General features: G+C 40.9%; 1 protein-coding gene across 18 annotated transcripts in view; it reads right to left on the reverse strand.

Annotated features, from left to right (window-relative positions):
• Nucleotides 1-27,964, reverse strand: part of TLK2 (tousled like kinase 2) — a 130,680-nt gene that overhangs the window by 40,934 nt on the left and 61,782 nt on the right. For all 18 annotated transcript variants that reach the window (XM_070060514.1, XM_008271671.4, XM_008271669.4 and 15 more), the window contains 5 exons: nt 26,050-26,217; nt 16,480-16,575; nt 14,685-14,777; nt 8,473-8,583; nt 5,542-5,678 (listed from right to left, as the gene is read on the reverse strand). In XM_070060514.1, coding sequence (XP_069916615.1) covers nt 5,542-5,678; nt 8,473-8,583; nt 14,685-14,777; nt 16,480-16,575; nt 26,050-26,217 — 605 coding nt within the window. The remainder of the gene's footprint in view (nt 1-5,541; nt 5,679-8,472; nt 8,584-14,684; nt 14,778-16,479; nt 16,576-26,049; nt 26,218-27,964) is intronic.

Genomic DNA, 27,964 nt, shown 5'->3' on the forward strand with positions numbered 1-27,964 from the left:
TGGCACATGAGTATCTCAGATGAGAACTTCTTAAAGTCCATTTACTCTGTACTAGCAATTGTAAAATAGAATAGATTAGAGGCTGGCGCTGCCGTGCAGTAGGTTAAACATCTGCCCGTGGCACTGGCATCCCATATGGGTGCCAATCAAGCCCCAGCTGCTCCACTTCCAATCCAGCTTCCTGTTTATGCCCTGGGAAAGCAGCAGAGGATGGCCCAGATGCTTGGGCTCCTGTATCCATGTGGAAGACTCAGAAGAAGCTCCTGGCTCCTGGCTTTGGTTGGGCCCTGCTCCACCTATTGCAGCCACTTTGGGAGTGAGCCAGCAAGTGGAAGACATTTCTCTCTGTCTCTCCCTCTCTCTGTGTGTAACTCTGTCTCTCAAGTAAATAAATAAATCTTTTTTAAAAAAAAGGATGGGGCGGGCACCGTGGCACAGTGGGTTAAAGCCCTGGCCTATAGTGCCAGCATTCCATATGGGTGCTGGTTCCAATCCCAACTGCTCTACTTCTGATCCAGGTCTCTGCTATGGCCTGAGAAAGCAGTAGAAGATGGCACAGGTCCTTGGGCCCCTGTACCCATGTGGAAGACCCAGAAGAAACTCCTGGCTCCAGATCAGCTCAGCTCTGGCCGTGGTGATCATTTAAGTGAACCAGAACATGGAAGACCTCTCTCTCTCTCTCTGGCTCTACCTCACTCTGTAACTCTTTCAAATAAATAAAATAAATCTTTAAAAAAAAAAAAAGGTTACACGATTTTGGATCAGATGACTGAAAATCAGAGGGTTCATCAGAAATTGCTTTGTAATGAGTACTGGAACTCCCTACATTAAAACAAATACTTGAACTAGCATTACAAGACTCTGAAGTGTAATTTACTTCCTCTCATAACCCACATAGCAAACAACCACTATTCTGAACATGGGTCAAATCTCATTAATGTACTTTATTCAAATATGAAAGAAATCTTAGTAAAGAATTTTAATTATCTTGCCACTGAGTCTTATTTAAATAAAAAAGTGTACACTAGTTTTTAACATTACTTTCTTGGAGCTATCAAGCTACTTTTTCAACAGGTTCAAATATACTACAGAAAGTAAAACTCACTAATCCGGCCCAAAAATGTTACAAATCTGATATGATTTTCTTATTATACAGTAAACTTTCTGTTTTAGGAAATCAAAGATCACTCTAAGGGAGCCAGAAAACAAAGTTAGAAGAAAAGAGGCCGGTGCTGTGATGTGGTGCGTAGGGCCGCCACCTGCAGTTCCAGCCTCCCATATGGGCACCAAGCGGGTCCTGGCTGCTCCACTTCTGATCCAGCTCTCTGCTATGCCCTAGGAAAGCAGTGGAAGATGACCCAAGTCCTTGGGCCCCTGCACCACATGGGAGGCCTGGAAGAAGCTCCTGGCTCCTGGCTTCAGACTGGAGCAGCTCCGGCCGTTGTGGCCATCTGGGGAGTGAACTAGCAGATGGAAGACCTCTCTCTCTCTCTCTCTCTCTCTCTCTCTCTCTCTCTCTCTCTTTCTCTGCCTCTCCTTCTCCCTCTGTGTAACTATGACTTTCAAGTAAATAAGTGAACCTTTAAAAAAAAAAAAGTAAAAAAAAGTTAGAAAAAAAAGAACTGTGTGGAGACTCCTGTTGGCTACACTTGATTATCTGAATTGAATTTTAAATGTCTTTTTTCTTTCTTTTTTTTTTTTAAAGATTTATTTATTTATTTGAAAGTCAGAGTTACACAGAGAGAGAAGGAAAGGCAGAGCAAGCAAGTGAGAATGAGAGAGAGAAGGAAGGAGAGAGGGAGGGAGGGAGGGAAGGAGGGAGAGAGAGAGAGAGAGGTCTTCCATCCGCTGATTCACTCTCCAATTGGCCACAACAGCCGGAGCTGCACTGATCCAAAGCCAGGGGCCAAGAGCCTCTTCCAAGTCTCCCATGTGTGAGCAGGGGCCCAAGGATTTGGGCCAATTTCTACTGCTTTTCCCAGTCCATAGCAGAGAGCTGGATTGGAAGTGGAGCAGCTAGAGCTTAAACAGGCGCCCATATGAGATGCCAGCACTGCAGGCCGCGGCTTTACCCACTATGCCACAGCACTAGTCCCAATTTTAAATGTCTTGAGGTTTGTCTCTTCCCCTAAGACCTAGTACTGCTATCTGATAGAAATCTTTCTTTTTTTTTTTTTTGGTATTTATTTATGTGAAAGGTGGAGCTACAGAGAGGCGGAGGCAGAGAGGCAGAGAGGCAGAGAGGCAGAGAGAGAGAGAGAGAGACAGAGAGAGAGAGAGAGAGAGGTCTTCCACCTGCTAGTTCACTCCCCAAATGGCTGCAACAGGCAGAGCTGGGCTGATCCAAAGCCAGAAGCCAGGAGCTTCTTCCAAGACTCCCACATGGGTGCAGGCGACCAAGGACCTGGGCCATCTTCTGTTGCTTTCCCAGGCCATAGCAAAGAGCTGGATCAGAAGTGGAGCAGCTGGGTCTCAAACCGGCGCCCACATGGGATGTCAGTGCTGCAGACGCCGGCTTTACCTGCTAAGCCACAGCAATGGCTCCTTGTCTGATACTATTTAACCCATCAACTTATTTTGCATGTTGTAGAGTTTCTTCTGCATAGAAATGTCATGTGTGAACTTATCAGATACAGCCTTTTAGAACTAAAGAATTTCAATTCCAAATTATGCATTCAAAGTAAGAAAGATAATCTATTACTGTACAATGTTAGGCAATAAAATAACTTTAGTTAATAGACATCAGCCAGAAACAGTCTCCAATGAAGAGACAGATATTCTAACATTTTTATAACTTAAAATCTTGAGAAAAGTGCTATCTCCCTACAAGGAACAATCTTTGTCAGAGATTTCATTGACATAATCCCGATTTTTCTGATATGATGGCTCTATAGCAGTCATTACTTCATATTCTGCAGCTGTGTAAGAATTCCAGAACCTTTTAAACATCAGATTGCTTATAGAGTAAAAACAGCCGGCACCACGGCTCCAGAGGCTAATCCTCTGCCTGCGGTGACGGCACCCCAGGTTCTAGTCCCGGTCGGGGTGCCGGATGCTGTCCTGGTTGTTCCTCTTCCAGGCCAGCTCTCTGCTGTGGCCTGGGAGTGCAGTGGAGGATGGCCCAAGTGCTCGGGCCCTTTCACCCACATGGGAGACCAGGAGGAAGCACTGGCTCCTGGCTTCGGATCGGCACAGTGCGCCGGCCGCAATGCACTGGCCGTGGCAGCCACTTTGGGGGTGAACCAACGGAAAAAAGGAAGACCTTTCTCTCTGTCTCTCTCTCTCTTACTGTCTAACTCTGCCTGTCAAAAAATAATAATAATAAAAAAATAGAGTAAAAACACAAAAAACTTTAATCACTTTATATCTCTGTACAAACCCATGACCTTTTTGAGTCAAAGTCTCAAGAGACCACCGTCTAATGAGCAATCCTCATCAAGAGCTGGCAGGAATTAGCACATCTGAAACTCAGTCTAAGCAGTTGACTGCTTTCACCATTAACGAAGATGAAAGTTTTATCTTCTTCTGACCCCAGTCTACCAAATCTGGATACTGGATGGTGTGTCACTTTTAAGGCAATTTGTATGTCAGAGTCAGACGTGATGGGATGGGTGCCATATCTCCGTGCCACTCACTTACACGGCCCTGGTGTGCTTCTGCTATCATCACTCAACTACACCTACAGCCTAGAGTGAACGCTGCTCTGAACCTCTGGTACCTAGCCTAACTCGAAAGTCTCTGTTTTGTATATAAGATGTGGGGTTTTTTTTTTGTTTGTTTTCACTTTTTGTTTTTTTTACTTAATAGTTGCTGCTTCTTTTTTAAAAAAATTCTACTTACTGATTTTCACTTTATTTGAAAGGCAGAAAAAGAGAGACACAGAAAGACAGAAATTTTCCATCTATTGGTTCACTCCCCAAATGCCCACAACAACTGAGGCTGGGCTAAGCCAAAGCCAGGAACCAGGAACTCTATCTACACCTCCGAAGTGGGTAGCAGGGACTCAAGTAGTTGAGCCATCATTGCTGCCTCTCTGGGTGTGCATTATCAGGAAACAGGATGGGGAACAGAACCAGGACTTGAACCTAGGCACTTCAATACGGAATGTGGGGGATCCAAGCAGCATCTTAGCTGTTGAGCTAAATGCCTGACCCAATAGCCTCTTCTTACATCAGAATATACACATCTGAGATACACTTGTGAAGCAAAACACATTTCAACTAAGTTACACATAGAATACAGTGATTACTGAGGTGTAATCCAGAGCTTAGTTTTAACAAAGTTATAAACATTATCATTATCTATACTTTTTTTCAGGCATATTTTATATATGTTTCATTATTACTCAAAAGTAGCCCCGGGGCTGGTGCTGTGGCACAGTGGGTGAATCTTCCACCTGTGGCACTGGCATCCCATATGGCGGCAGTTCTAGTCCCAGCTGCTCCACTTCCAGTTTAGCTCTTTGTTATGGCCTGGTAAAGCAGTAGGAGAAGGCACATGTCCTTGGGCCCCCGCGTGCACGTGGGAGACCTGAGGCAGCTCCTGGCTCCTGATCGGCCCAGCTCCGACTGTTGCGGCCAATTGGGGAGTGAACCAGCGGAAGGAAGATCCCACTGTGTCTCTCCTCTCACTGTCTGTAACTCTACCTCTCAAATAAATAAATAAAATCTCTAAAATCGTAATAATTAAAAAAAAGTAGCCCACACCCATCAAGTCATACTCAGCAGGCTACTTCAGCATGGAAAAACACATGAGAAAGGTGGTCTAGGGAACCTTCACCTCACCATGATCTAGAGATGAAGTTTTAGAGCCCATGATCAAAACTACAATGTCTCCAACTCCAGTCTCAGATAGAAATGTTTTAACAAATAAAAATAAGATACAACAAAAGGTATTTTTTTTTAAAGTCCTGAGCTATTAGTAGCTATTCACACAGTTGGAAACAGGATTCTAAATGTTGATTTCCTTCTTGGAGTAAATATTTGAGTGTTTCAAATTAAAAGTTATGACAAAAGAGAAGGAGTACTTGGGATTCCAAGTCGGTGTCAGACACCCACGGTAGGGCTGGTTCGGCCCCTGCCTTCAAAAGAACTCTCTCTGTTGATCGACACTGTCTTAAAAGCCTCAGGGACATGTTCTGTAAGGTTCTTCTATGGTTTTGTACCTAAATCAAGAAATTCTTCCTTATGCTCTTGCTTACTTAATTTATCCCCAGACCCAGAAAAATGTAACAGACTCCTCATCAAAAGCTATAACACAATTTAAAAGACCTCAAGTTAAGATTTCCTTCCGTGGCTTCAGCAATTATGATTCCTTTTTAGCTTTACTGTAGAACTTACTTCTTATCTCTCTGATTATTTAGTTCATTTTTCCCAGGACTTTATCTTATTCTCTATATTTCTCTAAACATATAGTGACTTAAAAATAATAAAAAGATGACTACCACTTCTAGGATTACTAATGACTGCAATTATAGAAAACAAAAAAAAAAAATCCAAACCAACTTTTCAATTCTCCATTTAATGATGACAATTCACTTACTTGATAAGGTTCTGGAAAGCATAGCCATCTGTCCACTGTTCAGTAAAAGAAGCCCCGTGTCGGACAGTGGTAAAGTGGCCCAGTCTCAAGCGGTCTTGCATGCTCTTATCTCTACATGCCATCTTCTCTTGTTTGGACTTGTGTGGAAAGGATTTAAAAAAAAAAAAAAAAAAAAAAAGGAATTCAACACCAATGGAAGTGAGAAAGACACTTCTTAGAAATACAAAACTTTTAGATCATCAGAGAAAATTCTCTTGAAATTCTACACATTTCAGAATAGTCAGCAGAGACTCCTGGATGACATATCACACCTATTCAAACAAAGTGGACAAAAGAGGATAATGAGAACACCAGGTTCTTCCTTGGTAAAGTATCTCTGGTTTGCCTATCATTTTTATCTTAGAGTTCAGCATCTCAAATGTAGACAATCCCAATGCCTAATTCCTAAGTTGTTTCCCTATTTTATGTTTCTTCTCCATTCAATCTTCCCAAAGAACTGGTATCAATTCATCTTCTCAAAACACTACTTTGCACTCTTCCAGTTCAATGCTCCAAATCTTCTATGGTTTTTTGCTGTCAAACACTGGATACTAACATGAAAAAGTCCTTCATGAGCTGAAAATTATGTTTACCTGCCCACAGATTATTTACTCCAGACATCCTAACTTACTCTGGAGAACATCAGTTGTTCAACAAATATGAAAAAAATTTACATGACAGGGATGTAAAAGTGTTAAGTTATAGAACATGCCGAGAAACTTGTATTTATAGGTCCATCTTGAATTGAATGCATTAAACTGTAATTTTAAGTACAAAGTGTAATGCAGAATCTGAAGGAAAGGACTAAGTACAGTGAGATAACACCGGGGATACACTTACTTAAGACGTCAGAAGTCGTTTGTTTCTCACTAAGGGTATTCATACCTGTGGTTTTCCTTGCCTAGAATACATTTTTCCTCTTTCTTGAAGTTTTCTTCCTCTGGCACGCTGCCCTTGATTTCCCAATATTCCTAATATGCACTCTTTATCTTGTTTCCTTGTATGTATGAATGTGTCTCATTCCCCTTTTCCCTCACGTAGACCGTTAGCCCCCTAAGAGCAGGAGCTATGAATTAGGTTCCTTATATCCAAGCATAACACTGTATGCATGAAGAGGACACTCCTTTTCACAGCTGGGCAGTCGTTCACCACGTGAACATACTACAGTCGGTACATTTACCCATCGACGGATGGGTCAAAGCACTCGAAATGTTTCTGGTTTTTTGGCTCCTGTGAATAAGACTCCTATGATACTCTAGTACAAGACTTCTTGTGGGTATTTGCTTTCATTTCTCTTGGGTAAATACTTAGAACAGAATTGAGTCACAGGATGAGTGTATATATACCTTAATAAGATTGTCCAAAAGTTTCTATTCTAACCATTAGTCTGAGAAATTAGGCTGCCCTGAACCTTCAACAACACCTGGCACTGCCAGTCTTTCCACTTTCAGTCATTCTACTGGGGAAGTAATGCTATCTCACTGTGGTTATAGTGATGCCTAGTGATGTCTTTTCATATTTAGGTCTTTTTTAAAAGATTTATTTATTTATTTGAAAGGCAGAGTTTCAGAGAGAGGGAGGGTTGGAGAGAAAGAGAAGAGGAGAGGAGAGAGGAGAGACAGACATTTTCCATCTGCTGGTCTACTCCCCAAATGGCCACAACAGCCAGGGATAGGACGGGCCAAAGCCCGGAGCCAGGAGCTTCTTCCAGATCTCCCTGGTGGGTGGCAGGGGCCCAAGTACTTGGGTCATCTTCCACTGCTTTCCCAGGTGTGTTAGCAAGGAGCTGAATCGGAAGTGGAGCAGTCAGGAAACAAACTGGCATCCATTTGGGATGTCATTATCGCAGGCAGAGTCTTAACCTGCTGAGCCACAAAGCCAGCACTTTATGTTAGTCTTTTGCATATCTTTATATATTCTTTTTTGGTAAAGTGTTCACATATTTTACTCATTTTTAATGGGTTTCCTTTTCATTAATTTGTAGGCCTCTATATATTTTGAATACAAGTCCTTTAATAGATAATATTTTGAATATTTCCTGAGGTTGCATTTTCCTTTCTGTTTCTTTCTATTCCAGCAGGGTGTATCAGATATTTAATCCCCAAGAACTCAGAGATAGCATTATATTGGTTTCTTTTTTATATCATGCTTTTAGAGTATAGTACAACTGGTTAATGAGTCAAAGAATGAAACAAACTTCTTTCCAATATCTCCAATCTCAATAAAACAATCTACCTAAGAGTGTTCCCTGTTTTTTCAACAGCATTTCAAAGATTGAAGGAAAAGTAAACATTGGTATGTCTCAAACCTCTAGCTTGTAAAATGTTGTAATAATGTCATTAGAAAGTACCGTCATTTTAAAAGTTTCAAGAAATAGTTATTAGTGACTTTTAAAGGAAAGCTGTAACAAATCAATTACTATAAGAAAGGAGAAATCAGCCAAGTGGAAGTAATTATATGACAACTTGGTGTTTTTAAAGCACAAAGCATTTAATTATCACATTCTTATATACTTAAGTTACTCCAAATACTTGCTCTGAAATGGAAATATTTAACTGATGATAAATGTTTGTAATAGGATACCCATTTCAAGTGATAGGATAAATAAAAACTTAGTAGACGACACCCCAGATAAACTCAACGAGGATAAGCTGTTCCTGCTCCATCAACATCACACTCCAAGCAACGCACAGCAAGAAAGTGTGTCCCAAATTATCACTTTGGATGACTGGTCCAATGTCTATGTAAAGAAATCCTGACAAATCAGGAGAAATCTATTCCTGAAAAACCCTACTTTTAAATACTATCATCTCAGGGAAAGAATAAGGAGCCATAGGATGACACACATTGAGCTTTTATAAAACAGAGCTGGGGCCATCAATTTTCACTGACCTTTTCTATAAGGAGTTTCTTGCTCATTGTCACACATCTATTTAATCGTTCCTTGTATTTCTCTAGCATCTTTTGTTGTTCATCAATCTGCCGTCTCAAATCACAGTTGGCCTTCAATGAAAAACAATTTTAAGTTAGCTCCAAGAAAGACTGATTAATAGAAAAAACAGATCTAGGGAGACAGAGAAAACATTTCTAGCTGTTGTTAAAAGGAAAAAGACTAAGAGTGACTTAAAAAGGTAAATAATTCCTTTCTTTTTAATCAACTTATCATCTACTTATTAATGATGGAATCTGCTAACAAAGTGGGCCTGTTTAACTACTGATCATATTTTTTCTTCCCAATAACCAGGCAGGGTTACTTTTGTACATCACAGATGCCTAAGCAATCACAAAATAAAAAATCTTTAAAAACCAACAATGAGAGTTTAAAATACATACATAGGGTGATTAAGCACTTACAAAAAACTATATAACTTTAAAACCATATAATGTTCTTTGTTAAATTTGTTTTTTGAATCTCATTTCTAACAAAAAAGAATCATGAATTTACATAAATGTCCCAGAAAAGCCAGGCACACCCATGCCCACACAAGACAGAACTAACAAACAAGGTCCTGGTTCACAATGCCAGAATGTAAATGCATGGTTAATTCAGCTGTGGTCAGAAGCCTACAGGATGGGTTAAACACTTTGAAAAACACAAGCCTCCCACAATAACAGAGAAGGAAAGAACAACTAACCCAGGTCAAATTTGATTTGCAACTCCTGAATTTATTCTTATGTTAAGCAAAAAGATCTCTTCTTTTGGGCAAATAATACCACTTTATAATAACTTGCTTGAATTAGGGAAAAAATCTGTTGTTTCCCAATCAAATAACAATGGAAGATATTACAGAACATTCAATTTTTGAGACTTTTAGCTTCATTTTTCTTTTTTTTTAATTTACGGTATACAAACTTCATGTTTCATTTTTCAAGTAGTCTATAAAATAGCTTCTATTTTCAAATGTTTCTATTCTATTCATAAGTAGAATTTCCTTTTATTGGTTTTTGTGTTTATACTTCGAAGGACCACATTATCGGGGCAAAGTCTAACTATGTTTGGGTAAATGTGACAATGGAATATTAGACTAAAAATTTATAAGCCAAATAACATGCAATGTTTATGTGAAAGTCAGTCTACTTTGAAAGTGGGTATTCCCTTGAAATTTGTAATAAAATGTATGGAAATCAACCAACCTCAGGCCACTCATTTAATATTTTTTAAATTTTTATTTATTTATTTATTTGAAAGTCAGAGTTACACAGAGAGGAGACGCAGGGAGGGAGAGAGAGAGGGAGGGAGGGAGGGAGGGAGAGAGAGAGAGAGAGAGAGAGAGGGAGAGAGGGAAGGAGGGAGGGAGGGAGAGGTCTTCCATCCAATGGTTCACTCTCCAACTGGCTGCAACGGCGGAAGCTGTGCTGATCCGGAGCCAGGAGCCAGGAGCCTCTTCCAGGTCTCCCATGCGGGGGCAGGGGCTCAAGGACTTGGGCCATCTTCTACTATTTTCCCAGGCCAAAGCAGAGAGCTGCATTGGAAGTAGAGCAGCCAGGAATCGAACAGGCACCCATATGGGATGATTTATTTAATATTTTTTAAATGCTACATTTCCATGGGTTCTTAACACTCATGTTACTCATGTGTCAAGTAGCAGCTAGCTAGGAGCTCTCAATGCAGCCATACCCAGTATCGCACTAAAATGGAAAACTCAATGACTGACTCCTGTCTGCTAAGCCAAGCCCTGTTTATACTCCAGATCAGAAGCGTCAGTTCTCATCAACCTGGAAATGTGGCAGCTCCCCTTTGGGATCTGCCCTTCTGACGCACCCTCCTTTAGTGCTGCTCTGCATCCAAGTAAGGACTGAACGATCTAAGACACTTGAGTAAAAAGGAGTGATGGGGGCCAGCGCCGCGGCTCACTAGGCTAATCCTCCACCTTGCGGCGCCGGCACACCGGGTTCTAGTCCCGGTCGGGGCGCCGGATTCTGTCCCGGTTGCCCCTCTTCCAGGCCAGCTCTCTGCTGTGGCCAGGGAGTGCAGTGGAGGATGGCCCAAGTGCTTGGGCCCTGCACCCCATGGGAGACCAGGAGAAGCAAATGGCTCCTGCCATCGGATCAGCGTGGTGCGCCGGCTGCAGTGCGCCGGCTGCAGTGCGCCGGCTGCAGCGCGCCAGCCACGAAGGCCATTGGAGGGTGAACCAACGGCAAAGGAAGACCTTTCTCTCTGTTTCTCTCTCTCACTGTCCACTCTGCCTGTCAAAAAATAAAAATTAAAAAAAAAAAATAAATAAATAAAAAATTAAAAAAAGGAGTAATGGGACCTAAAGAAAGCATACTGCTTCCGGGAAAATGGAAGCAAAGATGTTTCAAAATTGAAAAAGCAATGGTGGGTGTTTGGCTTAGCAGTTGAGATGCTACTTGATTCAGTCACATCCCACACAGGAAAGACTGGGTTTAGATCCCTGCTCTACCCCTGATCCTACCTTCCTGCTGGTATGTATCCTAGAAGGCAATGAGTAATGGCTCAGGTAGCTGGGCCTCTGCCTCCCATGCTTGGACAGAGTTTCTGAATTCTGCCTTTTGGACCTGGCCCAGTCCCAACTGTTGCCAGCATCTGGAGAATGAGCCAGTGAATGGGAGGAGGTTTGTGTAAATATCAAATAAATCAAAAATAAAACAAAACCCGAAGAGCAGTACCAAGTTAGGATTCAAGTTTTTCACATACTTCATCTTCTCAATCTTAAGACAGTCAGGTAATGAAAGATAATGATGGGGCCGTGATCCTTTTTCAGTCCAGCACAGCTACTTCAGACAAAAATTTTCCAGATACTAGAATAAGTCTGCAAGCATTTATACCCACAAACTATCTCACTGTAAATCTTAAATGATTATCAACCAGCACCCACCAAAGGGATAAAAGTAAGAGTAAGAGCAATTTCAAGTGAGTACACATATATGCTAACAATCAAAGACGTGCAACAGGTACTGAACCTATACACAGCACTCCTCAAAGATAGAGAAAACTAATTAAACAAGCAAGGAAAAATATAGGCCTAAGGAATGTATTTCTGAATAAGAAAAAAGAAGTATAAAACCTGAAAACAATGAAAATGATCACCTACAGAAATCAAAGGAACACCTTGTCATACTCCATTAAATGCAAAAAAACTTTTTTTTTTTTTTTGGACAGGCAGAGTTAGCCAGTGAGAGAAAGAAAGAGAGAAAGGTCTTCCTTCCATTGGTTCATCCCCACAAATGGCCGCCATGGCCAGCGCACTGCGCAGATCCGAAGCCATGAGCCAGGTGCCTCCTCCTGGTCTCCCACGTCGGTGCGGGGCCCAAGCACTTGGGCCATCCTCCACTGCACTCCTGGGCCACAGCAGAGAGCTGGACTGGAAGAAGAGCAACCAGGACAGAATCCGGTGCCCCAACCGGGACTAGAACCCGGGATGCTGGTGCCACAGGCGGAGGATCAGCCTAGTGAGCCACGATGCCAGCCAAAACATGATATTTATGAAATAGGAGCCAAACCATAAAGAATATACAGAATAGGTAAGAACTTGTATTAGGTTAGGAAACGAGTAGGCAATATAAAAATGAAAATAATCAAATCAAAATTCACATAAGATGCAGTAAATAGCAGAAAGTGTATGGAATACAATGTTTATTGAGATTGAGAAGAAAGGAACAGGGCTGGGCATTTGGCCTAGCACTTCTGATGTGTGCATCCTACACTGGAGTGCCAAGGTCCGATAACTATCACCAGCTCCTGACTCCAACTGACACAGACAAAATAAGCACAGTTGATGGTTCAAGTAATTGGGTTCTGCTACCCATGTGGGATACCTGGATTGAATTCCTCACTCCCAGTTTCAGCCTCAGCACAGCTATGGCTGTGGCAGGCATTTGGGAAGTAACCAACATATGGGAGATTACTATGTCTGTCTACTTTTTCTCTCTCTGCCTCACAAATAAGTAAATAAATAAATTTAGAAAGAACTTTTTTTTTAAGATTTATTTATTTGAGAGGCAGAGTTAGAGAGCGAGAGAGGTCTTCTATCTGCTGGTTCACTCCCCAAATGGCTGCCACAGCTGGAGCTGAGTGATCTGAAGCCAGGAGCCAGGAGCTTCCTCTAGGTCTCAAGTGGGTGCAGGGGCCCAAGTCCTTGGGCTATCTTCCTTGCTTTCCCCGGCCATTATCAGAGAGCTAGATTGGAAGAGGAGCAGCTAGGAAATGAACCAGGGCTCATATGGGATGCCAGCGCCACAGGTGTAGGCTTAACTCACTATGCCACAGCACCAGCCCCAAGGAGAACTATTAAAATGAGAAATAGGGGGCCGGTGATGTGGCTCACTTGGTTAATCCTCCGCCTGCGGCACCGGCATCCCATATGGGCACTGATTCTAGTCCCAACTGCTCCTCTTCCAATCCAGCTCTCTGCTATGGCCTGGGAAAGTAGTAGAAGATGGCCCATGTCCTTGGGCCAGGAAGACGCACCTGGCTCCTGGCTTCGCAATGGCGCAGCTCTGGCCATTGCAGCCATTTGGGGAGTGAACCTACAGATGGAAGACCTTTCTCTCTCTCTTTCCCTCACATTGTCTGCAACTCTACCTCTCAAATAAATAAATAAAATCTTAAAAAAAATTATTCCAGTCAATTAAAGAGATGAAACAAAAGTACCGAAACTGTGAATTAAAAAATACTTCCAATGAGCTTTGATATCAGTTTAACAAACAATAACCAAGTACAGAATATTTTGTCATAAACCTGACTGTAAGCCTCCACCTGCAGTGCTGGCATCCCATATGGGCGCTGGTTTGTGTCCTGCCTGCTCCTATTCGGATCCAGCTCTCTGCTTATGGCCTGGGAAAGTGGTGGAAGATGGCCCAAGTGCTTAGGCCTCTTCACTCTCATGAGAGACCCGGAGGAAGCTCTTGGCTCCAGGCTCCAGGCTCCTGGCTCCTGGTTCCTGGCTCCTGGCTCCTGGCTCCTGGCTCCTGGCTCCTGGCTCCTGGCTCCTGGCTCCTGGCTCCTGGCTCCTGGCTCCTGGCTTCAGATCGGCTCAGCTCCAGCTGTTGTGGCCATTTCAGGAATGAACCAGCAGATGGAAGACTTTTCTCTCTGTCTCTCTCTCTCTGTCTGTAACTCTAACTCTCAAACAAGTAAAAAATCTTTTTTTTTTTAATAAATTAGTCTCAGAGGAAATATGAAAAATAGTAATTTAATAATACAAATACATTAGACTTTACCAGTATAGGTAAGTAAAAAAAAATCCAGGTCTTGTATAAGAAGCAGTAAAAATATGTTATTTTATATTATATTTTGATTAATGATAGAAATATGTTAAACATTTTTAGAGGCCAGATAATCACAAATACAGTGGCTTTTTAAGCTTATTATTAAACAGATCCCTTTATTCAAACAAAATCATACCCCGAAGCCCAGTAAGAAAAACTGACAATAAAAGCAAGGCCACCAGCCTTCACCTTGCTATGTCATGACAGCCCTGGAGAAGACAGGGTCCCCTGAGCCAGGTTGAAACAACTTCATTTGTACAAAGAAAAGTTGAACATATATACCTTCTATATCAGTGGAAAAGCTAAAATTGCTAGTCACTCTTATTTATGAAGCAGTAGTACTTATATATGTATATAGGCATGTGTGTAATACTATAAAATGGCTCAAAAATTTACTGAAGAAAAATGTACCAAATGTTTTATCCTGTTAATGAAATTATGGATGATATATTTTGCTGTATTCCTTAAATTTATTACAAAGAGTATGCATAACTTTTATAACAGGAAAATAGTACACTCATTTTATTTTTTGGAAAGACATCCAAAACTGCATTTTAAAAACAGATTTTTAAAATAATATGGTATATATTCTAGAGTTATATTTTTCATTTCAGATTTAAGTTTATTCTGTAAACATAAGACACTTCTATATACTTTAATGTTTATTTTTATCTACTTGAAAAAGAGATAGAGAGGTATCTTCCATCTGCTAGTTCATTGGTCCCTAGCTCAGATTCCTTCAGATTAAAGGAAAATATCCAGAAGTTTATTATGTGGTTACAGAAACTGTTTCTATAACGTACAAACATAATCCAAACATACATAACAATTGATGCTTGCTATAAAATCTCTTACCACATTTTAATACTTACTCTTAATAAATCATCTATTCTTCCCTCCTTCTTCTCTAAGTCAGAATTCTTACTGTTTTCTAGTGCAGATATTTTTTCTATTGTGAGGTCAGACTACAGAAACAAAGTCAAAACAAATTTAGGATTAGTCTCAAAACATTACATGTCATCACATCTTTCTCATTACTTTTCTGAGAAATGTACTTGCTAACTCAAATAGCCTGGAATTACATACTCGATAAATTTAATCTGCTTTCTTCATTCCAGTCTTTAAACCTTAGTTATACCTGTACTTCAAAAACATGTTAATTTTGGAACCAAATAGAAGAAATCTCAATCTATTGGGCATTGAACACAGAAATGCATTACTCTAGAAATGAAGTGACTTTGAAAAGAAGTTAAGGAGACATGACCCAAATCTCCAAAGAACAAACATGCCACCTAGTGGAAACAGCAATCAGAGGCAAGAGGTAAAGTTCTGAGTGTGCACCTGTCTGAGTCTGTCCAATTGTTCATAAGCTGTCGATGATCAAATAAAATTAAAAATCTGCACCAGGAACTTAGGAAATTCCAGGTTGCCAAGTATCATGTCATGAAAACAAACCAGACAGTGCTAAAATACAGTGCAAGAAACGAAACTTGATGCTACAAAATGGAGGCTAGAGTCTCCATCCTTTTCAGATACAATCTTTGAATACTCACCGCATTCCTAAATTCCGAAGTTTCTGAAGGCTATTTAAGGAGGAAATTATGTTGGCATACCACTTCTTAAAGAAGTTCAGCTAGGTCTTGCCAAATAATAAATAGGCACGAGGAATAAATTAACTACTTTCATAAAGTAGGGAAGTAACATTTATGGAATGCCTACTGTAAGCACTGTCCTAATAGGCATTTTGTAAGTATTGTCTGAAATAATCAGTGTCAACCTAATTTTTTTATGATAATTTCTAAAATAGCAAGCTGAGGTCCAGACTAGAAACTCTTTTAAGGTTTTTTTTTTTTTTTTTTTAATTATTTATTTATTTGAGTGGGTAGGGAGGAGGAAAGAGAGGGCGGGAGGGAGAGAGAGAGCAGGAGAGAGAGAAGGATAGAGGAGAGAGTGTGCTTCCCATTTATTTTCCAAATGGTTCCAAGTGCTGGTTTGGGCCAAAGCTGGGAACTGAGTAGTAGGGACCGAATTACTTGAGCCATCACCTACTACCTTCCAGTGTCTGTAGGAAACTGGCTAGAGTCAGGAGCCAGAGGCAGGTATTGAACGCAGGCACTCTGATACATGATAAGGGTGACTTAATCAGTGTGGGTTTTTTTTTTTTTTTAAACCTTTTAATTTCATGCATTTCATCAATGTAAATTTAGGAACACAGTGATTCCTTCCATTTGCACTCCCACATTTCTTCCTCCTCCCTCTCTTATTCTCCTTCTTATTTTTGACTAAGATCTATTTTCAATTAACTTTATACTCATAAGATCAACCCTATACTAAGTGAAGAGTTCAACAAATAGTATGAAAAAAAAAAAATGTTCCACAACAACAGCAGACTAGAAACTTTTAAAGTGTGTCCTCTTTCATCAACACCACCCTGCGATGTAAGCATTCTGCTACACTCTAACAGGCAAGGTAAAGAAAACCCTCAAGAAGTTAAGGCACCTTCCAAAGGAATTTAAATTGCACAGGTAAGTTCTAGATGTAACACACAAATAATAAGGTACGGTCAAGGTGACAGAGGGAAACAAGGAGAGGAATCACAGATTCTGTATGTGGTTAGCACGTGCTCCCAAGCAGATCTTCTCTTCCGTTTAGGGATCACCAACCTACCTGGGTCTGTCTGTGCTGGATGGAGATCTGTTTTTGGGAGCTGCAGGAATGCTCTGTGTTGCCAGATCCCGTAGAAGAGGGACTGTTTTGCTGAGCCTATAATAAAGGTACATCACCAGTCACAGGAAGGTTTTGCATCTTTCTCCACAAACATTTATATAAATTCAAATGATTATAAAAAACAAACTCCTTCTGATGAAAGTCAGAAGACAGGGCCATGTGGTCAAGATGAAAGTAAAATAAGTCAAATATGAAACACAAAGGCTAGACATGGCAGCTTAGACTGTGTTTCAGTAAATAGGCTTAAAATATCAGCTGCATAAAAATCACTTTTTAAATATGCAAATTATAGAAAAAGAAGAACTATTCCTGCAATAACTTGCCTTCTCTACTGTGTTTCCATATTCTTTCATCAGAAAAGGCCAGGGGAGCACCCAGTACCTAGGGGACACAAAGGCCTGCACACCACTATTCCAAATAAGCTCCAAAATCTAGGTGCATTTCCAATATTGTCACTTGCCAACTGGATATTCTAAAGCATTTTAAAATTTATTAGTTTTAATATAATTCAACTATTAAGCAATACAGAATCCTTACATTTCTAATAATGTTTTTAAAAACAAGGCACAATCACATCTAATACAGTATAAACTATCATGGTCATAACTAGGAATAAATAGGAAATATTAGATATCCTGAGTTATGGGGTAATAGAAATACAGAACTACCTCATCAAAGAATATATTATATCTACATAAGTGAAAATTTTCTGGTAGTTTCTACATAATCCATATTAATAATGGTATCAGCACATTCATGGAGCAATTATTATAAGCAAAAGGCTTCATTGTGACATGTGATAACATGTGATCCTTAAAAATCCCTGTAAGGGGGCCAGCATTGTGGGCAGCCAGTAAAGCTGCTGCCTGCGGTGCTGGCATTCCATATAGGTGCTGGTTTAAGTCCCAGCTGCTCTTCTTCTGATCCAGCTCTCTGCTACAGCTTGGGAAAGCAGTGAAGACGGTCCAAGTGCTGGGTTCTTATACCCCTGTGGGAGAGCTGGAAGAAGCTCCTGGCTTTGGATCGGCTCAGCTCCAGCCATTGTGGACACTTGGGGAGTGAATCAGCAGATGGAAGACTTTCTTTCTTTCCTCCTCTCTCTCTGTAACAGCTCTCAGTGACCACAGCAGACTGGCATGGCCAGGCTGTGAGCAAACTCAGCACTTCATATATGTGATTTCACTGAAGGTGCACAACATAAGGTAGGCAGTATCATTAACTCAATTTTTAGGTATTCATTCATTGCCTACTTAGTGAATATTCCCTATGTCTAGGTTCAGAGGGAAGTGCTTAAGTATTAAGGACACATTTCCAGGGCAAAAGAAATCATAGATACAGCCCTTCCTCTGCCTTAATGAAATTTACAATCTAAGAGAAGATGTATTAAACATTCAACAAATATTTGTTGAAACAAACTATTGAGGGGCCGGTATTATGACGTAACAGGTAAAGCTGCAGCCTGTGGTGCTGGCATCCCATGTGGGTGCTGGTTCATGTCCTGGCTGCTCCTCTTCCGATCCAGCTCTCTGCTATGGCCTGGGCAAGCAGTGGAAGATGGTCCAAGTGCTTGGGCTCCTGCACCCACGTGGGAGACCTGGAAGAAGCACCTGGCTCCTGGCTTCAGATTGGCGCAGCTCCAGCGGTTGTGGCCATCTGGGGAGTGAATCATTGGATGGAAGATCTCTCTCTCTCTGCCTCTCCTCTGTCTATATAACTCTTTCAAATAAATAAATAAATCGTTTAAAAATGATTGTTTGATCGTACAATAAGAAATGAAAAGAATCAAATGACTGACTAAAAGACTCTTCTATAAAATTCCAGATTTTGGCATATAGGTTTGGATAAAATGCATTCTACATGGGCTCATTTCTATGTCTTCTTCCAGTAAATTGATGGTGTCGGAAGATGATTCAGTGGGATGTTTCTAGATTAGAGCTGTCTGTAAAGATAAATATAAAATATCACGGTGATAAGTAAAAATGAAAAAGTTAACTGAAGAAGAGGCTAGTTAGGAAGCAGCATAGTCTCAAGAAAATAAAGACGATGCTTTCTTTCAAAAGGCAAAGGTTCTACACAAACATAAGGACTACAGTGACAACAAGTGAGTCCACAGTAGGAGGAAAAAAGGCTCTAATTCTATTCATTCATTCAGTATTAACTGTGAACCTTTGTGCCTGGTCCTGTGCTAAACACGAGAATCACAAAATTGGAAAATAGAGATTCTAGTCTCCTAAAAGTCAGTGAGTACAGAGTAATGTCCCAGGTCAATGAGAACACAAAGTAAGATCTCCATTCTACTAAGAGACAGAGCTTCTTAAAATGAAACCGTAAGGATAAAAAAATTTTAAAAACTACATTAAAAATCTGTACTGTCAGGGCCAGTGCTGTGTCAGAATAGGTTAAGCCTCTGCCTGCAGAGCTGGCATCCCATATGGGTGCTGGTTTGTGTCCTGGCTGCTCCACTTCAAATCCAGCTCTCTGCTTATGGCCTGGGAAAGCAGTGGAGGATGGCCCAAGTGCTTGGGCCCCTGAACCCCTGTGGGAGACCCAAAAGAGGCTCCTGGCTTTAGTCTTGCCTAGCCCCAGCCACTGCAGCCAACTGGGGGATGAACCAGTGGATGGAAGACCTCTATCTGTCTCTCCCTCTTTCTGTCTGTAACTCTGCCTCTAAAATAAATTAATACATCTCAGAAAAAAAAGAAAAAGAAAAAAAGACATTGTGGGGCTAGTGTGAAGACAGGAATATGGATCAATTGAATAACAGAGCTTACAGTTTAGAAATAACCCCTACATTTATGGTCAATTGACCTTTGACAAAGGTGCCGAGACAATTCAACAGAGGAAAGCAAAGTCTTTGCAATAATCTTGTTAAACAACTGGAAATCCACAGCTGTTCTCCTTACACCCCACAACAATTACTACAAAATGGGATTACAGAGTTAAATATTTAAATGCTAACAGTGGAAAACACTTAGAAAAAAATAAAGGAGTAAATGTTCATGACTTTAGGTTAATAAAACTTCTTAGTTAAAACAGTAAAAGCACAAGCTACAAAAGAAAAAAAAAGGGGGGGGGTGTTTGGCTTATTGGTTAAGACGCCCACATACCACTGAAGCGCCTGGGTTTGACAGGCAGATGGCAGCTGATGGCTCAAATAGTCAGGTCCCTGCCACCCACGTGGGAGACCTACATTGAGTTTCTGGCACTTTGTTTCTGCCACAGCTGGGGGCCCCTGCAAACATCTGGGGAGTGAACTAGTAGATAGCAGGGGTACCTCTCTGTATCTGTCTCCCTCTCTCTTTGTAGCTCTCAAATACAAATAAACTGGAATTTTTCAAACTTAAAAAATTTGGGCTTTAAACGACACCATCAAGAAAGTAAAATGTCGACCAACAGAATAAAAGAGAACTTGCAAATCATATACATATTTATTTAAGATTTATTTATTTAAAAGGCAGAGCGACAGAGAGAAGGGGAGTCGAGAGATTTCCCATCTGCTGGTTAACTCCCCAAATGGTTGGGTAAACCTGAAGCCAGGAGCCCACAATTCTATCCATGTCTCTCATGGGGTGGCAGAAACCCAAGTAGCTGAGTAGCAAGGAGCTGGATTGTGGGGAGCAACTCGGACTAGACTAAGTTACTGGAATTAAGACTTATTCTATGCATCTGCTCTCCCACAATATATGGCGCTGGGAGAGGAGTAAACAACTTCTACACAGCTGCCTCCAGTTTGACCAATAACCTGCAGGAGCTGATCCTGCTCCTGATTGGAGGAGAGCAGCGTACTCGGCGTGTGGGTAGCAGAGTTGGGATTGGTGGAAGAGGACTATAAAGGAGGAGAGAGACAACATGCACCAGGAACATCCGGATAACATCTGAGCAGCCCCAGAGAGAGCCGGCAGGCGGTGTGCCGCTCCCCCACGGAAGTGGGGAAAGTGGCAGGGGGAGCCGCCCTTCCACGGAGGTGGAAGGATCGGCAGCCAACCCGGGAAGGACCAGCAGCAAACCCAGGAAGGGCTGAGCAGACAAAAGAACAGCGCAGGGTCCTGTGTCGTTCCTCCATGAAGAGGGCGAGCGACACTGGATCATAAGTGGAACAGCCAGGACTCAAACTAGTACTCTGATATGGGAGGTTGGTGTTGCAGGCATCGGCTCATTAACCCGCTGGCCGTAACACTGGCCACCACGTATATTTTTAAGCCTTAAATCTGTTTAAAAACTCATTTTTTCTTTTTTACTCACTTGAAAGGCAGGGACAAACAGACAGATGGAGAGATCTTCCATTGACTGCTTAACTTCCCAAACACTCATAACAGCTAGGGCTGTACCAGTCCAAAGCCAGGAGCCCAGAACTCAACTGAGATCTCCCTTTAGGGAAATAGCAATCCAAGATCTGAGCCATCATTTATTGGTACTCAGGGTGTGCATTAGTAGGAAATTAGAGCAGAAGTAGAGGACCTAGGACTCAAATCAAGTACTCCAATGGGATGCAAACATCTCAAGTGACGACTTTAACTACTATGCCAAACACCTGCCCTCGCATACTTCATAAGGATCTAGTATCCAGAATATATATATATATAAAAAAAAACCTTCCAACTCAACAATAAAGACAACCCAACTTAAAACTGGGCAAAGGATTTCAGTAGGTATTTCTCTAAAATAGCCAACTAAACAAATGAAAAAACTCAAAATAAAAAATTCTCAGTATCATTAGTCATTAGAGAAACGCAAATCAGTATCACTTTTCAACCACTAGGATGGTTACAATTTTAAAAAGGCAGACAATAAAAAGTATTGGCAAGGATGTGGAAAAACTGGCACACACTGGAATGCAAACTGGTGCAGCTGCTATGCTAGCAGTTCACAAGGCCCTTAAAACTAGTCACCATCCAGCCCTGCAACTTTACTCCTTAGTATATACCCCTAAAAGGAAAACATGCATCTATACAAACACATGTATATGAATGTTCATCACAGCATTATTCATAAAGTTGCAGGGGTAGGGGTGGGGAAGGGACCATTTCAAACGTTCATCAACTGACAAACGGGAAAGTAAAGCTGATATCAAAAACCATAATAGTCGAAGTCTCAGCCTGTGAACCAGCATCCAATATGGGCGTCAGTTTGTGTTCTGTCTGCTCCTCTTCCAATCCAGCTCTCTGCTATGGCTTGGGAAAGCAGTGGAATGTGGCCCAAGTGCTTGGGGCCTGCACCTGCCTGGGAGACCCAGAAGCACCTCCTGGCCACTGGCCTTGGATCAGCCCAGATCCAGCCATTGTGGCCATTTGGGGAGTAAACCAGGGGAAGGAAGACCTTTCTCTCTGTCTCTCCCTTTCTGTCTGTAACTCTACCTCTCAGATAAATAAATAAAATATTTTATTTATCTCTTCAAGATTTGTTTATTTGAGAGGCAGATTTATTCACAGAGAGGCAGAGAGAATAAGAGGTCTTCCATCCGCTGGTTCACTGCCCAAATGGCCACAATGGCCAGAGCTGGGCCGACCCGAAGCCAGGAGCTTCTTCCAGGTCTCTCGTGTGGGTACAGGGGCCCAAGGACTTGGGCCATCTTCTACTGCCTTCTCAAGCCATAGCAGAAAGCTGGATCAGAAGTGGAGCAACTAGGCCTCCAACTCGTACACATATAGGATGTTGGCACTGCAGGCAGCAGCTTTACCCACTATACCCAGCACTGGCCCAAATACATAATTTTTTTTTTTTTTTTTTTTTTTTTTGGACAGGCAGAGTTAGACAGTGAGAGAGAGACACACACACAGAGAAAGGTTTTCCTTTTTTCTGTTGGTTCACTCCCCAAATGGCTGCTATGGCTGGCGTGCTGTGGCTGATCCGAAGCCAGGAGCCAGGTGCTTCCTCCTGGTCTCCCATGCGGGTGCAGGGCCCAAGCACTTGGGCCATCCTCCACTGCCTTTCCGGGCCACAACAGAGAGCTGGACTGGAAGAGGAGCAACTGGGACAGAATCCAGCGCCCCAACCGGGACTAGAACCCAGGGTGCTGGCGTCGCAGGCAGAGGATTAGCCAAGCGAGCCGCGGCGCCAGCCAATAAATAAAATCTTAAGAGAGAGAGAGAGAGAGAATATATAACTCTAGGGGCTGGCCCTACAGGGTAGGTAAAGCTGCCGCCTGTGGGCAATGCTGGTATCTCATATGGGCTCCAGTTTGAGGCCTGGCTACTCCACTTCCAATCCAGCTCCCCGCTAATGCACCTGGGAAAGCAGCAGAAAATGGCCCAAGTGGGAGACTCGGAAGAAACTCCTGGCTCCTGACTTTGGATGGGTCCAACTCCGCCTGTTGTGGCCAACTGCAGAGTGAACCAGAGGATGGAAGACATCTCTCTCTCTCTCTCTCTGCCTCTCCTCTCTCTGTGTAACTATGACTTTCAAATAATAAATCTTAAAAAAAAAAAAAAAAAAGAAATTCAAGCTTAAGAAATTCAAGCTGTATAATGTTAAAAGACACACAGTTTTTAAGGAATTATAGAAATGACATTTTAAAAAAATCCAGTAGACTTTGAAAACTAGAACTTTCATTCAATCAGAACTGTTTGTTTTCTTCTAATGAGTCCAATAAAATCATTTGGTTTTACAATGCCCAACAATGAAACAATCATAATATTACAAAGGCTCCTTAGCTGTTTTCAAGTCTTAGACTACTTTACAAAATAGAAAGGACTCAATTATAATTTAAATAACTAAATATCACACATTTATAATGTACTGACATCTAACAATCTGGCAATTTAAGGAGTGAACCAGCTAATGGAAGACTTCTTTACCTATCTCTCCCTCTTTCTCTGTTATGCTTACAAATAAGTAAATGTGATTGTAAAACTGATTATGACTATAGACATATAGAGGAAAAATCGAGATGGAAAGCCAAGTGAAGAATGCTACTTGAAGAAGAGAGGAGAGATCAGCTATAGATAATGAAGCATGTCATATGTGTTCTGAGAACTAATTACTGGAATAACAATGTGGAGTCACATTCCTTTGGAAACTGATAGAGTAAAATTACTTCCAATGTTGAAATAAACATCTTTGCATAGTTTTATGGAGTTCGAACTTCTGAATAGAAGGATATGTTAATTTATCACTGAGATATATTGCCAACTTGTTCAAATGACTGTACCAACTTGTAGCCAATATAAAACTGGATCTGTCCCCAAACTATCTGTATAGTAATAATTATCAGGTTTACTAACCATTGCCAATCTGACAGATCAAAGCTACTTTTGTTTTATTTTGCATTTCAATATGGTCAAAATTGAGTTTTTCATGTTATGAGCCATTTTTCCCCCCTATAAAGCTGTCTTTGCTTATTTTGCTAGGACACTGTCTTTATCAATTTACATTTATTTTTTGTTGATACTTTTACTTTTTTTTTTTCTTATATGACTAAGATCATATCCTGTCTGGAACTGCTGAGAAACAAAGAAAACTGCACTAAAGCCTTTAGTTTGTACACTTGTCTCCAAGTTCCTTCTTCATACATGACTATCTTGTTGCTACTCTCTGCCAGGTGAGGTCAATCCAGCTGTAGCACCTGCAAGTTCTCTGATGACAGCCTGAATGTGTCACTGATGAGACTGGGTAGGTGCACATTCATAGCCACCCACTCAAGTCCACATGCCCATACTTGTCAGGAAAGGTTTATAGAGGGGACTAAGTTCTTGCTGATCAAAATCTTGGGTATTTATGTGCCCTTAACTAAAACAGACATTCAGTCAGTACTTCTTTGTAGAAAAATGAATGGAACTCACCTCAAGTGAAAAGGATACAGTTTTATTAGAAAATTATTATTATCATTATTATTATTGAGAGGCAGAGAAATAAAAAGAGAAAGAGTTCCAATCTACTGAGTCACTCCTCAAATGCACACAACAGTTGAGATTAAGCTGGGCCAAGACCCAGAGATTTTGTCTGGAAACAGCCGACCTAAGATGATAGTTTAACAAAAGCCAGTGAATAGTAAACACATAATGACACACAGACACACATTCTACAATGATACAATACAGGGCTACTACACTGTCATAGAATCTATGCCAGAGCTGGCGCTGTGGTATAGCAGGTTAAGCCACCGCCTGCAGTGCTGGCATCCCATGTGGGCACCAATTCGAGTCCCAGCTGCTCCACTTTGAGCCAGCTTTCTGCTATCGCCTGGGAAAGCAGTAGAAGATGGCCCAAGTCCTTGGGCCCCTGCATCCGCATAGGAAACCCGGAGGAGGCTCCTGGCTCCAGCCGTTGCGGCCATTTGGGGAGTAAACCAGTGGATGGAAGACTCTGACTCTCTCCCTCTCCCTCTCTCTCCTTCTCCCTCTCTCTCTCTCTTCCTCTCCTTCTCTCTGTATGTAACTCTGGCTTTCAAATAAATAAATAACTCTTTAAAGGAAAAAAGAATCTGCCACAGCACTGGATCAGAAGCAGAGGAGGAGGAAGGACTCAATCCCGGGCACTCAGATATGGGATGTGGGCAATGCAACTGGCAGCTCAGCGTGCGGCACCACAACTTCCTCCCCATTTCTAGAATTCCATGTTTCCTTTGTCACCCAGAGACAGAACTACACTACCTTTATTTAAGAAGTTTCTCTATTGTTCATTAAAATATTAAAGTCGTGCTATGCCTTTCTTGAGACAAGGCTACAGTAACTCTAAGTATGCCTAATAATGCACAATGCTTTCCTATCTAGCTAATCGTTTTCTTTCATTAAGATGCCCACCACTATTTTTACTGCCTTTTTGAATGTACTTGCATGTGGGTTGATGACTTGTAAAATCCAGAGTAAATAAAGAGGGAACCTAAGTTAGAACTGGAGAAAATGAATTAAGTCAGAGGCAAAAATGTGGATCAGTATTAGTCTTACTTCTGAAAGATGACCCTAAAAATAGAAGAACAGGGCAGTGGGGTGTTCCCTTTGTACCATTCCTGGCAGAAACAGGTACCTGGTAGGTGACAGAAACCAAGAAAAGGAACAACGTTTGATTCAAATTGCATTATAATTTGGCAAATTAAAATGGAATCAAACTTTTATAAAATTCAAATTCTCATTCTTCAAAGAGCGAGAAAAAGAGGTTGAAAGAAGCAAACTTTCCTGGAAAAGGTAATGATACCCTCAGTCCACATGGGGAGAAGGCCAGCAGGCAGGCCAGCAGAGCACCACACCGCGGCTGCAGGGCACGCGCTTCCCCGCCAAAACTGTTGCCTTGAATATTCATTTAGACAAGTGATGGCTGGAGTTTGGAAGTTATTTTTAATTATGTGAGTATTTAAATTGAAATGGAATTTGCATTTCCTTTACTACTTTGTCAAACCAAAATTATGCTTTGCTTCTGACAACACAGTCCCTTTCAGGAGACTGAGTAAAAGCCTGTTGTCTTCTCAAGTGACAGACAATTGGAAACATCACGGTCTCAGGCTGCAGCAGTGACTCCACTCCAACAAGGAGCTCCAGGGCAATGAAAGATCTGAACGGACTTCGCCTCAGTACTTACGGACACAAAAGTGAAGCAGAGGCCAGCTCCCCTTTGTGCCAGCTGCTCTGTGTCAAGCCGCGGCTTCGCTAACATCACTGACATGAGGGTTGGCAAAGCCGACTGCTCCTCCGTTGCCTCCTTTGCAACGCTGCCATCTAAACCATAGAGGGGCTGCTCTACTCGCCGCTGGAAGACATTAAAAGAAACAAACAAATTATATGAGGAAGATAATCTGCAACTGCCCAAACACGCAGCCAGTTAAAGCATGGTTATCATATATAAGATGAATGAAAGAAAATCTCTCTGGAAACAATTACACATCAGAGCAACATGACCATCGGATTACAATATCTATAAACCTCAGTTAATACAATACTCAGATTTCACAAAATTTCACATTGATACTGACATAACTCTGAACTTACATATTACTTTGCATAAATGTCTTCAATCCTAGACAAAAAATGTTACTTCTGCCTGTAGGTAAATGAAAATTAGGACATTTGTCCCATGACTTTATAGGTAAAATTTAATTCACTCTCAATTCTAGTCTCAGTATACCTACATACAAAAATCTAAAATAAATGCAAGTTAAACAGTTTTCACAGTATACTAATTATGTATACAATTATGTATGCTTTATTCCAGTGCTGTAATGGTTCAGTATTAATAAGTCTACTAATATAATTCAATACATTAATCACGATGGGGGGGGGGGGGTCAGAGATAGGAGTAGAATATAGAATTCTGCCCTTTGGATGCCAAAATAGATTTTCACATTATTGGGCAAATTGAAGTACCCACCTTTAATACAAAAAGGGTATGTTTTTCAATAACCAACATAAAATATCATAATGAACAGTGCCATCCTAGAGATCCTTTCATTAAAGCTAGGAACCAGACAGGAATAACACATTAATACATTCAACATTACTATTCAAATTTCAGTCAATGTAGTAAGGGAAAAATACAAGAGGTATAAACACTGGGAACTATTAAAAATTAAAGTGTCATTTTGATGATATAACTATTCACAAAGGAAACCAGCAATCAATCGAAAAGTACTATAATACAAGAGTTCAATAAGGTGGCCAAACAGGAAATAATCAGAAAAATCAATAGCTTCCCTATTTACTAGCAATTGATTACAATCAGAGCATATAATGGAAAAAAAAGCAGATTCATAACAGCAAAAAAAAATTCCTTAATACTTAGAAGTAAAATTAAGAAATTTATAAGAACACAGGAAAAATTATATTCATTGTGAAGCTATATAGAAGAAATTAAATGAGGGTACTATATTCCTGGAATCAAATTGCAGATATCAAATTTCTCTAAAGACTAATGTTTAACTTTTTTATTTATTTTGTTTCCGACCTTTTCCCTGCCAGATAAAGTGGTCATCTAGGTACTCTCTCACTCTCTGCTGGGGTGTTGTTTTTGTGGAACGTCACAAATTAATTCTGACAGTTACTCAGGAAAATAATCAAAATTGGTAACATAATTTTCAATGAAGAATATCAGGGAGGTTTAGCCAGGCTGATTCAAAACATACTAGAAAGTTACACTAACTAAAACAGTATCATACAGTCTCACTAGTGGCACAAAACAGAGAACACAAGATCAGGTCCATACAATGTGATCAGAGAATCTGTGACTGAAGCATATTTCAAATAAGTAAGAATTGTAAAAGATGGTAAGATTTGTGTCAGTATAGGAGGAAGAAAAAAGGAAAAGGATATGCCTACTTTAGATACAAATTATAAGAAAATATAAACAAAGGCTTCTTAAAAACTTTGTAACAGTGAATGATTTTTTTAAATATAACATTAAAAATATGAGTATAAATCATGGGAAAACTAGTAACAATACAAAGCCCATTAAGTCATAAGGGAAAAATACTGACAAATTCAAGTTTTTTACTTCTGAATGG

This window comes from Oryctolagus cuniculus, chromosome 17, assembly GCF_964237555.1.
Source record: "Oryctolagus cuniculus chromosome 17, mOryCun1.1, whole genome shotgun sequence".
Lineage (NCBI taxonomy): Eukaryota > Metazoa > Chordata > Mammalia > Lagomorpha > Leporidae > Oryctolagus > Oryctolagus cuniculus.